At 41.7% G+C, this 16,984-nt stretch overlaps 1 protein-coding gene across 2 annotated transcripts in view; it reads left to right on the plus strand.

The window, feature by feature from the left end:
- Nucleotides 1-16,984, plus strand: part of Wdr64 (WD repeat domain 64) — a 104,447-nt gene that overhangs the window by 19,197 nt on the left and 68,266 nt on the right. For both annotated transcript variants that reach the window (XR_013043415.1, XM_042258656.2), the window contains exons 6-9: nucleotides 1,529-1,639; nucleotides 4,114-4,328; nucleotides 5,905-6,039; nucleotides 15,230-15,309. Coding sequence is in view for 1 of the 2 variants with exons in the window: in XM_042258656.2 (XP_042114590.2) it covers nucleotides 1,529-1,639; nucleotides 4,114-4,328; nucleotides 5,905-6,039; nucleotides 15,230-15,309 (541 nt within the window). In the remaining variant the exon portion in view is untranslated. The remainder of the gene's footprint in view (nucleotides 1-1,528; nucleotides 1,640-4,113; nucleotides 4,329-5,904; nucleotides 6,040-15,229; nucleotides 15,310-16,984) is intronic.

Consider the following 16,984-nt stretch of genomic DNA (forward strand, 5'->3'; position numbering starts at 1 on the left):
GGAAACTTTCAGGTCAAGTAGGCTGGTATATGCAACATCGAATAAGAGACTGTTTCTCCAGCAAGAAGGAAGGTCAGGGCTGACACCCGAGGCTGTCCTATGTCCTCCACATGTACATCAGGACACACACACACACACACACACACACACACACACACACACCCTACGCAAAGGTTTGTGAAATTTTTTAAAAATGATACTTGAAGATTGTGGATTTTACATTCATTTACTAGGCTCAAAACTAAGCCTTGAATAATAGCAAAGACCCAAGTGTTACTTCCTGGAGTTCAGTTATCCACAGAGAATTGCTGGGAAACTAGTTACTTCTTCAAACTTTAATTAAAAGCTTCTGAGTTTTAATTAAACGTTGTTTTAAAAAATTGATACCCCAAGTTATGATAATCTGAGAACATTTTCAGCTTGAAAAATGCCATAAAAATTTGAGTGCAATTTTGTCATTCTTATTGCATGAGATGAAAAGCTATGGTTTTCTGAGATGAGGTGGTTTGTTTTCTGAGCCACTCTCAACCTCCACCCTGCAGATTTATGAGAGATGGGGGAATGCTGGAGATTTGGGATTTTTTGTTTTGTTTTGTTTTATCCCTGTTAGCATGTATGCCATGAATTCACTAAACTACCAAGAGATGACACACTACCCGATAAAGGAGCCCGGTTCTTGTTAAACTTCTCAGTCTCCATTTCTGTAATGGAACAAACCCATTGGATTCTTGGTGGGTTTAGGGAAGATTCACGTGCACACAAGTTTCTGACACTCCAGGCAATCCAGGCTGCCGTTTCCGCTGATGCTGTTAAAACTTCCAGGCTGCCGGGCAGTGGTGGCGCACACCTTTAATCCCAGCACTCGGGAGGCAGAGGCAGGCGGATCTCTGTGAGTTCGAGGCCAGCCTGGGCTACCAAATGAGTTCCAGGAAAGGCGCAAAGCTACACAGAGAAACCCTGTCTTGAAAAAAACAAAAACAAAAACAAAAACTTCCAGGCTTGAGTTCAGACCCAAGAAAGACCAGTAGGCCTCAGATTATGATCAGCTAGATCACTGATCACTAAGGGTTTTTCTAGATGAAAGCGATAGTAGGCAGCAGGGTGGAGCACTTGCTTAATCGGAGCCCTGGTTCTAGCTGTGCATGTAAATAAATGGTCTCACTGATGTGAATGGTTCAAATGCTTGCCCAGCTGTCCCGCTCTTCTAAGGAGAAATTCCCACACTAACTCAGTCTCCAGCTAGCGGTCCTGGGAAACAAGGCAGATTGGAGGGATCCTTTTCCTTTCCTTATGCCACTCCAAGGAGATGCAATGTAGGCTCCGCTGCCACGTGGGATTTCTAATGTCAGTGACCTACTTCCTGCTATCCAGCACCTCGAGGTAGAGAGTAAAGCATTGTGATTCTCAATCCCCTCTATCGTATGGTACTCGAGTCTAAACCTAGGGCCTGGTGCATGCTGGGCAAGTGGTCTACCACTTGGGCGTTATCCTTAGCCTTAAAGCCTCCAACTCTATGCTTTTCTGTCAGGATACCTCCTGGATTACGGGCTGCGATTACTTGGGCCAGCTAAAGCGAATCGTTGCCACTACAGAGAGGACCATTATCGTCTGGGATTATAAAGCTCAAGGGAACAGCCAGGTACGATGCCAAGAGAGATGGTACAAAGAAACGAGACTACGTGTTCAATCCTTATAAGGATAGGAGTCCAGCCACTGTGTAATGATTACCTGCTAGACGGCGAGAGAAGTTACTAAGTAACCACTTTAGATGGAGTTCAGCATCAATACCCGGTAATGAAAACAGAATGTGGTTTTCTTTTAGTGTTTCATTCGGGTCTCGTTTTGCTTTCAGTTTTGAGAGGGAAAAGGTAATTCTTTCAGTTTCTGCTGTTGCTACTGGATTTTAGTATTAGGTTGTTTTCTGAGATTGAGCAGCCGTCTCCCCACACCACTCAGTCTGCTCTTGACTGGTACTCATCCCTCCTCCTGCCACCACATCAAACTCGTCTGCTCTTTTATATCCTTCTAGAAATCCAAGCATCATCTTTTCCGTTACGCTTGTCATCACATGCAGAGCCGTTCTCCCCAGCCCAGCATCCTCAGGAAGAGCATACTTTATAAAGTCTCAGAGGATTGCAGCCGACTCAGAAGCCCAATGTCTCAGAATGCTGAATCCCAGGCCCTGGACTCTGTGCTCTCTTGTTTGGGCTCTCCTGTTTGCACACTTGATTTTTAACTCAGAGGAGCCTCTTCTTTATCTCTAGGCCCTCCTGATTCCCTCCTTCCTGCCTGCACCCCAGGTGGGACATCTGGGCACCAAGGCCACCTTTGCCCCCTGCTGGCTTCCAGCTGTAACCTTCAACTTGGAAAGACATTGCTGCCTTTCCCGGCTGGGGAGACGCAAACCACAGGACATCATCACAGAACAGAACCTGCAAGTTCAGCTGGGCTGTCTGTGGTTCCTGCTAACCACCTTCATGGCCTCGCCAGCTTGTCCTCACCAGCTTGTCCTCACATGCCTCACAGTACTCCACCATTTCCCTATTCTCCTCAGGTCCGCTCTCTCTTGCTGGATCCTCGCTTCCTCTGCTTGCTTCTCTTCTCCCCTCCCCTTCCTTCCCTCCCTCTCTCCCTCTCAAACACCCATGTATCTAACACCCTCATCTCCTGTCTTGCAGAGAGACAAGGCTCCACAGTTTCTCCCCCTCTCTACCCTTTTTACACCAATCTAATCTGGACCTCCTTCCCCTCTACTTCCTCTTTATCTTTCCACCAGTTTAGGTCCCAGATCAGAGGTCACCCCCCATCCTACCCTACGACCACCTCTGCCCGTGGAACATAAAGGGGCCTCATCTGTCCACAGCTCTGGCCTGATATGCGCTCCATCTTACTCTGTCTTCCCTTCATGCAGGGTAGCTTCCACGGAGTGGGAAGCTTTGTGGAGGAGCTCACCTAGCACAGCCATGCCGGGAGCAATGTTTGGAACCCGGTTCGTGCTCACTGCTCATTAGCTGGTGGCTGAGGGAACCTCTAACTATATCAACTCTCACTCATTCTAAGGAAATGTAGAGTTCCATCTCCAGTGTCACACACACACACACACACACACACACACACACACACACACACAGACACAGACACACACACACACACACACCAAAAATGTGAACCTACTTTTCTTCTATCTTAGGACAATGAGTTCTGGAAAACCACAATAGCTGCCTAACTTAGGGAACGCCTTTAATTGTACAGAGTCGGCTTACAAGTCCTTGTTGGATATTTATGGATAAACTCGGATGTTAGAATTCTGTATAAAATTCAAGAGCGTTGCCTAGCGTGGATGAGACTCTTGGAGTTCAACCTCCGGATTCCATAAACCAGGCACGGTGATAACATACCTGGAACCCCAGCACTTGGGAGGGAGAGATATGGGGGTGGGGAGTATCAGGGGTTTAAGATTTCTCTAGAACACTTAGGGAGTTTGAGGCCAGCTCAGTATTTCTATACAAAGTCAAGAGAAGGCATTCGCCATTGTAACTCCTAAGATCCCATACTCACCCAGCTGCAGAGAGTACTCCTTCCTTTTCCAAAGAACAGCCAAAACACTGAGCTGGGCTCACAGCTGTGACTTTTATTTGGTTAATTTTTGCTTAGATTTTTCAAATTCCTGTATCACTGTTGGATCAAAAATGAGAAACAGCCGGGCGGTGGTGGCGCACGCCTTTAATCCCAGCACTCGGGAGGCAGAGGCAGGCGGATCTTTGTGAGTTCGAGGCCAGCCTGGGCTACCAAGTGAGTTCCAGGAAAGGCGCAAAGCTACACAGAGAAACCCTGTCTCGAAAAACCAAAAAAAAAAAAAAAAAAAAATGAGAAACAGCACAGAAAAAAACATCAATAATGAAGAAATTTTTTTTCTTTATATGTTCTCCAACACCCCCCTCCGTGTGTGTGTGTGTGTGTGTGTGTGTGTGTGTGTGTGTGTGTGTCACTGGAGATGGAACTCGGCACTTCATGCATGCTGAACAGATGCTCTGCTGCTTGCTACTGAGCTAAAACCCCAACAGCGTGGGTCAGTTAGCGCGTAACTAATTCACAACATTCCTATGCTTCCAGGAGCACTATTTTGTCATCAAGCCCATGGACCACTGCCTGCTGTGTGTGTGCGTGGTGCCCCTCCCTGACCAGCTCTGCAGGGATGACATCCTCCTGGGGGATGATGGTGGGTTTGTGAACAGGTTCACTGTAAACAGCGATGACTTCGGATTAAGGCAGGCAAAAACAAAGAAGAAATTACAATCCCAGGTCCTAGACTCTAAGAACTTTAAAAGGTAAGGACATCACATGAATAATACTCCCTTTGTTCTAACAATTAGGGACATTGTTCAGTTCTATACACAAACAGTGAAATGAGATGCAAAGCCCACAGTACTTCTGAGAATCAAAGCAATGTCTAATCTAGCTTTGGAGATACACACCTGTCATCTCAGTCTCTGGGAGGGAAAGGCAGAGGAATCATGAGTTTGAGGCTAGCCTAGACTATGTATGGAATTCCAGGCTAGCATGCGCTACATAGCAAGACTGTCTTTCAGTAAATTTAAAAACAAAAGAAGATATGCTTCTCGTCTCAAGAAACTTCCGAGACAATAAGGAAAGCATAATTAGCAACTGACATTCCATTTAAGTGTCGTTGGCCGTTAAAATCTGTAAGTATGTAAGAGATTGAATTAAACTAAAAAGTGACACCATGAAATAAACTACAAAATATATACTTTTGTGTATATATGACTACGTCCTGGCAATTAAATAAGAAAGTTTCTAAACATAAAAGCAATAGATATAGATTTTTAAAGAAAATTATTTGATAGATTTGACTATCTGCCAAATTGTTTTTCAAACCTTAAAAGAATAAATTTAAAAAGTAAAATGGCCTGCAATAAATGTACCAATATGAGAGACAAGGAGTTGGTACTCCTTAAGAGATCTCCGAGTTCAATTTAAAAACAAAAATTCGAGCCGGGCGGTGGTGGCGCACGCCTTTAATCCCAGCACTCGGGAGGCAGAGCCAGGCGGATCTCTGTGAGTTCGAGGCCAGCCTGGGCTACCAAGTGAGTTCCAGGAAAGGCGCAAAGCTACACAGAGAAGCCCTGTCTCGAAAAATAAAAACAAAAACAAAAGAAAACACCGATAGATGGAACATTGTATACATTAGAGAATTAGCCGATATCAAGAGTTCAAAATTAAACAGAATCTGGGATGGGAAAACACAAAAGTCTCTCTTCTATTGTGCCCCCTTCCAAGCTGCACAACATTGATACCCAGAATTACAAATGTGTCTGTCGTCCTAGTAGAGGCCATGTGATACCCGGAATCTTATGCCAATCATATGTGAATGCTTAGAATTCTTTCATTAAAGTAAGGATAAGATGGCCAATATTACACTGAGATCCTTCTAGATTTCTAGATTCCTCTTTTCTCATTAGTTTCTTGCTTTTTTTTTCTTGTCACTGTAACAAAATATGTGGGAAATTCCCTTAAGGAAGGAAGGGTATTTTTCATCTCTGGGCTTAGAAGGGATACGGTCCATCATGACGAGGCATGCATGGTGGCAGGACTGTGAGCTTGTCACACATCTGCTGTCAGAAGCAGAGGATGAGGAGTGCTGACATTCATGCCTTCATTCCTGGATTGCAGTCCATGGAATGGTGTCCCCCACATTCATGGTGGTTCCTCCTTCCTCAGCGAAACACCTTTTCACAGCACGTCTGGTGTGGTGCATAGGGCTACAGTGTACCTGCAGACATAGCGTCGTTCAGAGTTACAATTTGATTCAAACTGAGTGAAACGCTGAGTAGAGAAAAAGTATGTGTGTGTCTAATATAACAACACCCCCCATTTCATTCCCAGCGTTAAAAGGAAGCTGCATAATGATTGGGTTATGAAAATCAGATACATTCCAGCTCTCAATTGCTTTGGATCCTGCTCCTTGGACAGTGTCCATTCATTAGTTTTGGAATCCTTGAAGAGACTTGAGGACAATATGTAAGTACAATAGTGTATCTACATGAGCATTCTGGGACTCTCAGAATTTTTACAATGATAAGTCCATCACAACCTCATAATGTTCAGAGTGGCTTTCAGAAATATCAGAAGTTAGCTGTTCCCTTAGTTTGGCAGGGCTAATTAGACTTTTGTGGAAAATGAAAGTCAGTCATATAAATCTAAATATGATATGCCCTCTTCACAGCAGTTGTACCCACTGGTTATTTGGCAGGGCCTGGGGGTATAGCTCAGAGCTGGAGCACATGCCTGACATTTGTGAGACCCTGGGTTCCCTTCCCAGCACTACAAAGAATTGTTTACTGGTCTAATACATTGTAATAAGTCAATAGACCTGTATCTATATGTTAAGCATTATTTTATTGGTAAAAGTTTATACTTCAGAACCATTTTAGGTAGCCAGAAAACTATGCTTTTAATCTGTACATAGCCAATCATATTTTATCTATCATAACACACCAGCTGGTGTCCTTATAGAACTGTGAATTGGAGTAATATCTGACTCATTTTCAATCTGGTTAAATATTTCCTAATAACTAGCTATGGCATTTGAATTTTTAAAGTCTTTAAGATATTTGCTACAACAGATAAACTTCAAAAACATTATAAGGGACAGAGCTGGATAAGAATTATGCATATTGTGTAACTCTGTTTATTTGACATGCCTCAAGGGACAGATTTCTAAGACAAAATGTAGATCCCTGGTTGTCTCAGGCTGATGACATGAGAGGAAATCTCAAACAGGCACATGGGAAATTTCTAAGGCACAGAAACTTGTCTTAGTCAGGGTTTCTATTGCTATGAAGAAACATCACAACCAAACCCAAATTGCAGTGGGAAGGGTTTATTGAATCTTACAGCTTGCATCCATCATCATCCAGGAAAGCAGTGATAGGAACCTGGAGGCAGAAACCGACGCAGAGGCCATGGAGGAATACTGGTTACTGGTGTGTTCATTATAGCTTGCTCAGCCTGCTTTCTTAGACAGCACAGGACCACTTGCTACATCAATAAGTAAAATAAGAAAATGTCCCACAGACTGGGAGTTAGGCAGACTCCCCAACAGGCAGCCAGATAGAGAAAGGTGCTTTTACTGTGTGAACATATCATATAATTTTCACAGGTATATAACATACGATGCACCTGTGTTGAATAAGTTTTATACTGGCTAGTTTCGTGTCAACTTGACACAAGTTAGAATCATTTGGGAAGGGGAAACCTCACCTGAGAAAATGCCCCAATATGATGGGCCTGTGAGTAAGTCTGTGGGACACTTTCTTCCTTCCTTCCTTCCTTCCTTCCTCCCTCCCTCCCTTCCTTCCTTCCTTCCGCAGTTGAAAAAGGCTTTTATTAGGGGTGTTTTTTCAACCCTAATTTTTAAATTTGTGAGTTTGAGCAATGTCTGCCTAATATTCAATCCAATTAAATATTTCCTAATAACTTATAAGCAAGGAAGAACAACACACACACATACACACACACACACATGCACGCATGCACGCACACATGCACGCACACACACACTTTCCCAGAAATCATGAAAGCAAAAGAGTAGCATGAAATATTTATTGCTGAGAAGAGAAAAGCAAAACTATCCAAATAAAAACAACCAGCCTGGAATTCTGTGCCCTTTACTTTTAAAATTACTCTTCAAATATCAAGAACTTCAAGTTTAGTAGGAGGCATTTCTGCAATCCCAGCACTTTTGGTAGGAGGATCAGTAATTCAAAGTGATGCTTGGCTACCAGCCAACTTTAGGTCAAGCTGGGATACAGGAGATCTTAGCTAAAGATAGATAGATAGATAGATAGATAGATAGATAGATAGATAGATAGATAGATAGATAGAATTAAAACTTTCTCAGACAAACAAAAGTAAAAGGAATTTGTTGTGAGCAGGCCTGCTCACCAGGAATCCTATGAGAGGTTCTTCAAAGCAAGGACATGACCTGGGTGAGAAATTCATGTACATAAGAGGGAAAAAAAATGAAAGGAAGAAAAAAACGGTTAAAAAAGACTTCATTTTCTTCATTTAAATTGATGTTATCAATTAGCATCTGTTACTACATCTTTGTCAATGATATCTTTGCGCATGTGCACATAGATATGCTTGTACATAAGTTACACAACAATGGGAGCAATAAATAAGGGATTAGAGAGGAAATTATATTGTTTTGTTATTATAAATCACTTATATTTCTGTAAATCCGTAGACTTTGTATGTCACAAACTCCAGGGCAACCTTAGGAAGAAGAGGAAGGATGGGACTAGCAGGAAATAGTTGATATTCAAAGAAACAAAACAAAAATCATAAACCTTAATGATGAGAAATGAGCCAGACACAGAAGTGCAAACATTCATAAATACAGAAATTAAACTAAACAAAGATCAATAGCATAAAAAGTGCAAACACATAAGATGCTCAGTGAACACAAACAAACAAAAAGGTAGAAAAAGAATGGAAGACAAAAGTAGGAACGAACTATAAAGGCAAGGAATAGAAAGTAATTAACATAATAGATACAAATCTAATATCAGCAATCACTTCAACTGTCAATATTAAATGCCACAGCTAAGAGATGGATATTATCTGATGATAAAAAATAAGAACCAAATATATGTTGCTTACAAGAAACACCTTCCTAATATATGTGCTTAATATATGTGTATGTATTAATAAATATAAATAAATAAAATTAACATACACATAATAGGTGGAAAAGGCAAGTCAAAAAACAAAATACAAACAAAAACATTCTCTAAGCTAAATTTAAGTAAAGGAAAAAGGATTAGAAATTTAATAGAACAGACTATCATATCTCTCAGATGACTGATGACCTTACATTTTCTGTAAAAAAAAAAAAGAACTGTAGACTTCATGAAAGACTCACATTTTGTATTTATTACTTAGAAGCTAAAATTTTTTTATTTTGGTCTATAAAGTTATCACACTGAGAAATGAATTTAAAAGCTTCATGGCATGTTAAAAATAATTTCACTCCCTGACACTGGCTCAAGTTCCACAAATGTCATTTATATGATGCAATTAATTATAGAGTTTTATTTAGTTTCTGTAACATAATTAATTGCTAATGAGTGCCTGCTGGTGTTTTACAAAAGTACATTTCGGAAACACAAACTAATTAAGAAATAGGTGCAGCTATATATTCAATTTGATTTTATCCTATTCTGACAGTTCATAGCATGGCCACAGCATGGGGAACAACCAGGGCTGTGCATTGTGAAGCATATGTGCCTTGACCCACAGGACTTGGGTCCTGGGACCCTGGCTAAGGGTGGCGAGGGAGTGAAGACAGGACCAGCATACAGGCACATGCACAACAAAGTTGGGATCAGGTAGGCTTCTCTAATATTACCACCGCAGTCTGGAACCTTAGCACATTTATTTTTACAGCCCACAAAGAGGGATTCGCTAGTCTTGGTAGGGGGTCTCTGTAGATGAGCAGTCTTAGGCTGTAAACATCCAGGAGGAGGAGGCTGCCTTTGCTAGTTTTACACACACTGATCATTCATAAATATTCATATATGGACTCCCAAGAAAAGCTTTGCCACTTCTTTTTATTCTGGGCCATATGTGTAATGGATTTGCCCATTTCCCATGGGCCAATTGGTCTTGGAATCCTCAATGGGCCATGCCTGTGTCAAAATGCACATTCACTCACTCCACTCATTCAAGATTTCCTTCTCTCACTACGCACATGGAACCATAACAGGCCCTTGTGGTCCTGTGGAAGATCTACTTGACCTCATCTAGTTTTCATTTCCAAGGAGAGCAAATTTGGAGCCACAATGGTAATATTGCTTATAATTACAGGACTCTTCAAGGATAATTATAGCAAGTGATGTAGTAGCCAGAGGCATGCAGTGATCCTGTAGGGTGGTCCTTAATTCAGAAACATAGCCATCGTCCAACAAGTATTTAGTCAACATGTTTAAGTCATGACCTTTGCCTCTAACTACTTAAGATCTAAGTGAAAAACCAACTATGGACATGAGATCCAGGGTATTCTATAGAACTAGCTCTCATCAGCTGAGAGTTCAAGAATTTAGCAAGCCTTTGTCAAATACTGCCATGGCTAAATGTTAAATGATGTAAATTCACAACCCAATTATATTGAAAACAAAGGTAAAACAAATTCCAAACACAATCTATTGCCTCCCATTTATTTTACTATAATTTACAATTAACTTCTTGATATTTTTTCCAACTCTAGAAAATAAAATACTATACAATGATACATACTTCTGTATCTTTTACCAACTAGTGCGCAAGGCTATCCCATTGGTAGTGTGGAATTAGCCATGGTGGGACAAAATATTTTAGGGAGACCTGCAAACACTAGTAAGGATTAGCTCTGTCCTAACTTTGGCCCCAGGTGTAAAGTAAATGTTTACCAGCACACAGGCACACCAGCACATAGGTAGATAACCATCAACGCCAAGCAGTGTGTTCAGGACAATGGCATGGTTTAGGAATACACACAAAAGTTCAGAAATGGAAATGATATGTGCTAGATTTCTGCAAGGCCCAGAGAGGTAAGATATCTTCCAGCATGAGCTAGAATGGAATAATGAATATATTAATATATATATATATATGAATATATATATATACATATATATAGCCATAATTTTATCAACAAGAAAAGTTACAGCAGCCTAAACAAATTGGATCTAGAGTGATGAGCTACCCCATTACTTCCTTCTTAAAGAACATCTTTAGGACATTCTGAGTATATAGGGTTGTTCCCTATTGTCAGTGAGAACAGGATATCGTAGAAATAAAATACTTCACGTTCTAGTTCCATTTCTGTTGCAGTGACAAACATCCTGAGCAAGAGCAACTCTCTGTATTCCCATGTAGAGAAGCCCTGTGAATTGTGCCTGAGCTAGAATCTGAGACTCAAAGCTATGGGAAGGCCACCGAGAGAGAGAGAGAGAGAGAGAGAGAGAGAGAGAGAGAGAGAGAGAGAGAGAGAGAGAGAGAGAGAGAGAGAGAGAGAGAGAGAGGAGAGAGAAGAAGAAGAAGAAGAGGAGGAGGAGGAGAGGAGAGGAGAGGAGAGGAGAGGAGAGGAGAGGAGAGGAGAGGAGAGGAAGAGAAGAGAAGAGAAGAGAGGAGAGAGAGGAGAAAGAAGAGAGAGAGGAGAGAGAGAAAATCACTTTTTAAGGTCACCCTATCCTCAAATTAGAGAATGGGTTAGAAAAAGGCAGGTGGAAAATGGAAGATCAACTGAGAAAGATATGGAAAATTAAAAAGAAAGATAAGGATTTGATTTTAACCAGTGGAAGAAGGTAAGGAGAGAGAACAGCTTTTTTTTTTCATCATTTTTCAGAACTGATAACCCACGGGATAAAAGGAATAAATGGGAGAGATCTGTTTTATTTTCTAAATCCTTAACATTTACTGTATGTCTCTTATAGACCGTGCCCAACTGCAAGCACTAATGATACCAAAAACACTGCAGGCTATCGCTTGCTGGTGTCTTTGGTCACCCCACAGGTGGGAGGTAAGTCCCTATTGCTGAAGACACCGTGCAGTTCAGAAACGGAGCCCAGATGCCTCTGAACTAGAACTGACCAGAAAGCTTCCTCCCTGAGGAATAGCTTTCAGGGTGCCAGCAGGTGCTGTGCAAGCTTCCAAAGGAGAGAAGCAACTAACATTCTTACCCAGCTACAATACCTATGAACTACAGCAATGACCAGCATGGTCCTATAACCCTAAGAGTGCAATAGTGCCGTGACAGTAACCACAGCTCTGTAACTTAAAAGTCACTCAAAGTCACTCAACAGGAACAAACACGCCCAGTACTGGAAACCCAGCAAAAATACCCAGGGCTAGCAAAGTCATAGATCTTGGAGAACCTGCAGCCACCACCTTACTAAGCCAGCAAAACTTCTAACTTCTAAATATTTGTCCTTATACCCACAGATAGGTATAGTCCTCACCTTTCATCAAGGAAAAAGTTCTTTTTGCAACAAACAGAAATCATTACAGAAAAAAAAAAAATCACAGCCAATCAAATGCTGAGTTGTGGAGCCCAGCCCCAATGGATAAAACAACTCTCACACCTAAGGCTCAGGGAACATTGCAGAAAAGGATGCAGAATGATTAAGAGCCAGAGGATCAGAAAATTTCCCATGAGATTATATCTCCTAAGAATGTCAGAACCCATGAAGCCTCACCAACATGGCTGCCTAAACATGAGCCAAACAAGAAAGATACCAATAAACATGTCAAAGTTGAGGGAGGAAAGCCCCTGAGGCCTCAAGCCTATACAAAGAGCTAAAGGCAGCTAAAGGATGCTGAGAATAGGAGAAATAGTACTCCCTGGGGACAAGGACATCAATTGGTTATCCAATACCAAATGCTCAGGTACAAAAGCAAACAGACAAATAACATTGTACAGACTGAACAGGTTATATTTAGAAATGTTTGTGTATATATAAAAATGCATGTAATGACAATTAGTGTAAAAATAGTCCATGAATTTGAAAAAAGAGGGAGAGGGTTATATGGAGAGGGTTTGGAGGAAGGAGAGAAAAGGGAGAAATGATCAGATTATATTATAATCTCAAAAAAATAAAAGAAATACTTAAAAAAGACTAATTCTGTTATCATGGAGTTCATGCTCTTGTGGGAAAGACAGACAATAAACAAACAATATGAATTAAGTGAAATGAAGTAGCATTCGGGGTGGAGGGTAGTGGGAGGCAGTGTTTTGATAGGAGGGTCAGGAGAGGCTATTCATAGGAGATCATTGCTTAAGCAGAGATCTTCATGAATGGAGGACTGGCTTTTACAAAGATCCAGATATAGAGGGTCTTTTGTCTCAGATGTTGATGCTTTGTCAGAGGAAATATGACCATATAGCTAGCAGGATTCTAAGCTAGTTAGATTTGTGTGTGGCACAGGAGTATGTGGAAACCTTATGAAAAGAGTTGATTTAGTAATATTTTCACATTCTTATTTTATTTTTTTACCCTCATTTTCCACTCCATTCACACACACACACACACACACACACACACACACACACACACACACACACACACACACACACACAAACATGCATGGACACACAAACACAATCTGTTGTAGGAAACTTAAATTCCTATGCTGCATAATATCCCACAGACCTGGTCCTTACAAGCCACAAACAGATGATCTGGAAGGTTTCACCCTCCAACCACCTGGTGCATTGTGGTATTTGCTGCAAAGAATGTCTATTTCACAATAGTCAGGAGTCTGTCTTCCAGATGAATCCTGGACTTCCCACTATTTACTGTCTCTCTTGGAATTTGGTAGGTAGTAATTACATCTGCTGATTACAGCTAGAATCAGGAGTCAGGGAGATAAAAATACTGACAACCTCAGCAAACAGTGCTCCTTGATCCATCCGGTGCTCCAGGAACCTCTCAGCTGCTTACTCTTCTCTTTCTCTCTCTCTCTCTCTCTCTCTCTCTCTCTCTCTCTCTCTCTCTCTCTCTCTCTCTCTCTCTCTCCTGGGCCACTCTTTCTAAATCTAGAAGCTGAAGAGGTTTCTCAAGTGATACTTGTGATCCTGTTTTCCTGGACGACCATGGCCCCTGGAGAGCCATCATAAGAACACAGTTGGTTTCCTCCATTCCTAATGCACCATGTTTCTATTTCCGCAATTTCCTATAATGAGTCTTCAGACGAAACCGTATTTATACAAATACATAATTGGTCAGCTGTTAAAATAGGAGCCAGCGCATCTCCCAAAAAGGCAGGAAAGGAAACTCTCCAGAAATTTTAATTTCAGAAATGATTAGCATAAAATTTTGTGCAGACTTTTCAGAATTAAAGCTATGTACCAGGAAGCTGGTCAATGTCTGCAATTAATTGCCACATAGCATGCTATCGTGTTGTAGCATACAAGCTGAGCCTCTAACTTGGTCACAGCTTGACAGTGTCCCACAGGTGAGCAAGCAACTGCTTAGCCTTACTTAGATGCTCGACTTAGAGGCAGAATATTACAGTGGAGAGATGACAGCGGCGTTCCATGAATTTGCTATGGAGTGGGACAATACCAGTTTCTGTCCCCGCACCTAGCCTATGACTATTTGTACAACTTAGCCTCAGCTTTCCCATCCATGAATGGTAATAAAGATGTTTACAGACTTTATAAATGTTTACATTTAAATGAACTGTTGTGAAGTGCCTGGTCTGGTGCCTGGAGCTCTGCGTACTCAATAGACTTGCATTCCTTTTTCTTGTTAACCTAAGAACTGAGGTACTAAAAAAAAAAACATTTTTTTAAAATTTTTTTTTAAAGATTTATTTTATTTATTATGTATACAGTGTTCTGCCTGCATGTGTCCCTGCAGGCCAGAAGAGGGCGCCAGCTCTCACTACAGATGGTTGTGAGCCACCATGTGGTTGCTGGGAATTGAACTCAGGACCTCTGGAAGAGCAGTCGGTGCTCCTAACCACTGAGCCATCTCTCCAGCCTAAAAAAAAACATTTTTAAAAGATAAAATTGAATACTATCATAGCCCTGCATGGCACTGGGCTTCATATTCCCATATCTCAAGCATGAATCAGAAAATAATGACCCAAGGGCCAAATGAAGTGGGCCAGCAGTGTCTGTAGCATCAGGAAACTAAGAATGATTTCTAAATTTTTAAATCTTCAGTCTGTTTTCCATTGCTGTCGTAAGAGATCAGTCAATATAAGAGAAAAATGGGTTATCATGGCTCGCAAGGTTCAAAGTCTCAGTCCCCGATGACTTGACCCTGTCACTTCTGCTGCCACACCGTGGTGGCAGGGTTTATGTGGGAAGAAGGTGCATGGTGGGGTAAACTGTTCACTGACCTCACGGCAGTCATGAAGCAAAGCAAGGAAGAGGATTTAGACACCCCAACCTCAGGTATTAGGCCTTGCCTTTTAAAGGCTCCACTACCTCTCAATGTATCATATCTTAGGGCTAAGTCTTCAGCCCATGAGCCTTTGGGAAACAACCAAACTAAAACAGGGAACATAGAGATTCTGTGGCTCGGTGAATATTCTGCCATTGCTTATCATAGTCACTATGGACCAATAGATTTATAAGCCATTTAGAAATGAGCCCATTAAACATAATCTATTTCTAAGCTGCAGTGAACAGTTCGCATCTAATTTTGTCTTCCAGGCCTGTCAGAGAATTTGCCATGCCCAGAGGAGCCAACACTTTCTGCTACTGCGTGAAGGCCAACGTAATTGTGACTGGAGGTAAGAGGACAGCTCCCGTCAGAGATAACTCTGGGTTTCTCACAGGACTCTCTCTGTGGTTTGTGCCCAGCAATAACTTTCTAGAATAATTTAAACGTGGTCTATTCCTTTCACTTCAAGCTTCTAGGTGTGACGGCACATTTTAACAAGCCTTCCTTCAAGGCTAGGGAAGTCATGAATCCTTGAGCAGAACCTACAACCACTATTTCTCTAAAACAACATAATCTCTAAACTACACCCTAAACATTTGTCCTCACACTAATAGACAGGATTAGTCCTCACTCCTCATCAAGGAAATTCTCTTTGCAAAAGATGAGGCCCATTACAAAAAATTACAAAGTCAAAACAACAGAGTTGTGGAGCCCTGTGTCAGTGGACAGATCTATATAACAGCCCCACACCTAAGCTTGGGGAACATTGAGGAAGAGGGGGTGGAAAGGTTGTAAGATCCAGAGGACCAGGGAGGTTGCTGTGAGATGTGTCTCTTAGTAATGCCAGAAGCTCCACCCATAAAGCCTCACCAACGTGACTGCCTCAACATGAGCAAGGACAAGAACAGACATGCCAGAGGGTGCAAGCGAAAGCTCACAAGGCCTCAACCCTACACAGAGAACTACAGCCAACTAGGGAATGCTGGGAGTGGGAGAAATCATCTTCTCTAGAGATGATCACACCAACTGGTCTCCAATACCAAATGGTCAGTCCCCTAAAATCGAGATGAGTAACATTACTTAGACTGAACAAGTTATAGGTATAAATATACATGTATAGACATATATGCATGTAACAACAATTAGTGAAAAAAAAAGAGAGACCATGAATTTGAGAGACAACAAAAAGAGGTATATGGAAAGGTCTGGAGGGAGGAAAGTGAAGGGAGAAATGATGTAATTATATCATAATCTCAAAAATTGATGAAAAAAGTCTTCCTTAACTCAAGAACATGTGAAATGAATTTTCCTCCGCTCTACTGTTGTGTTTCACAATTTGCCTTTACAGCCTTAACCTCACATAGAATGCATTTTTTCTATGTGAAACCATGCGCTCCCCAATTTGAAAGGAGTAATGGGGCTCCTGTAAGCAGAGTGACACTTGTACACTGTCCTTGAGAGAGAGCTTCAGTCTATCCACATCCCCGGAAGGTGTCTATGATCAGAAAGGTCAGTGCCAGTAGGCAGCAATGACAGTAGAGGCAGGACCAGAACTTTGAAGAACACCGACCTGCAAGGGATAGTAAGGTAGAAGATGGGCAAGGGGAAGGGAGATAACACGGAAAGCTCCATGGAGAGGAGGAGGACAGGACTATCCTTATGGACGCAGACCTCTTGGCTCTACTGTGACTATGAGTCCAGGCTGTGGAGTCAGGCTGGGTGTAAATCCACTAGTGGGCTATGTGGTGGGCAGTTACTTACCCCCTTAAAGCTTCCATCCCGGGCTGGAGAGATGGCTCAGAGGTTAAGAGCACTGACTGCTCTTCCAGAGGTCCCGAGTTCAATTCCCAGCAACCACATGGTGGCTCACAACCATCTATAATGAGATCTGGTGCCCTCTTCTGGTCTGCAGAAATACATACAAACAGAACCCTGTATACATAATAAATAAATAAATCTTTTAAAAAAAACTGATCATATTATAAAAAAAAAAAAAGCTTCAATCCCAGGAGTCTTTGAGTAGA

The sequence above is a fragment of the Peromyscus maniculatus genome, chromosome 11 (genome assembly GCF_049852395.1).
Source record: "Peromyscus maniculatus bairdii isolate BWxNUB_F1_BW_parent chromosome 11, HU_Pman_BW_mat_3.1, whole genome shotgun sequence".
Taxonomy (NCBI): domain Eukaryota; kingdom Metazoa; phylum Chordata; class Mammalia; order Rodentia; family Cricetidae; genus Peromyscus; species Peromyscus maniculatus.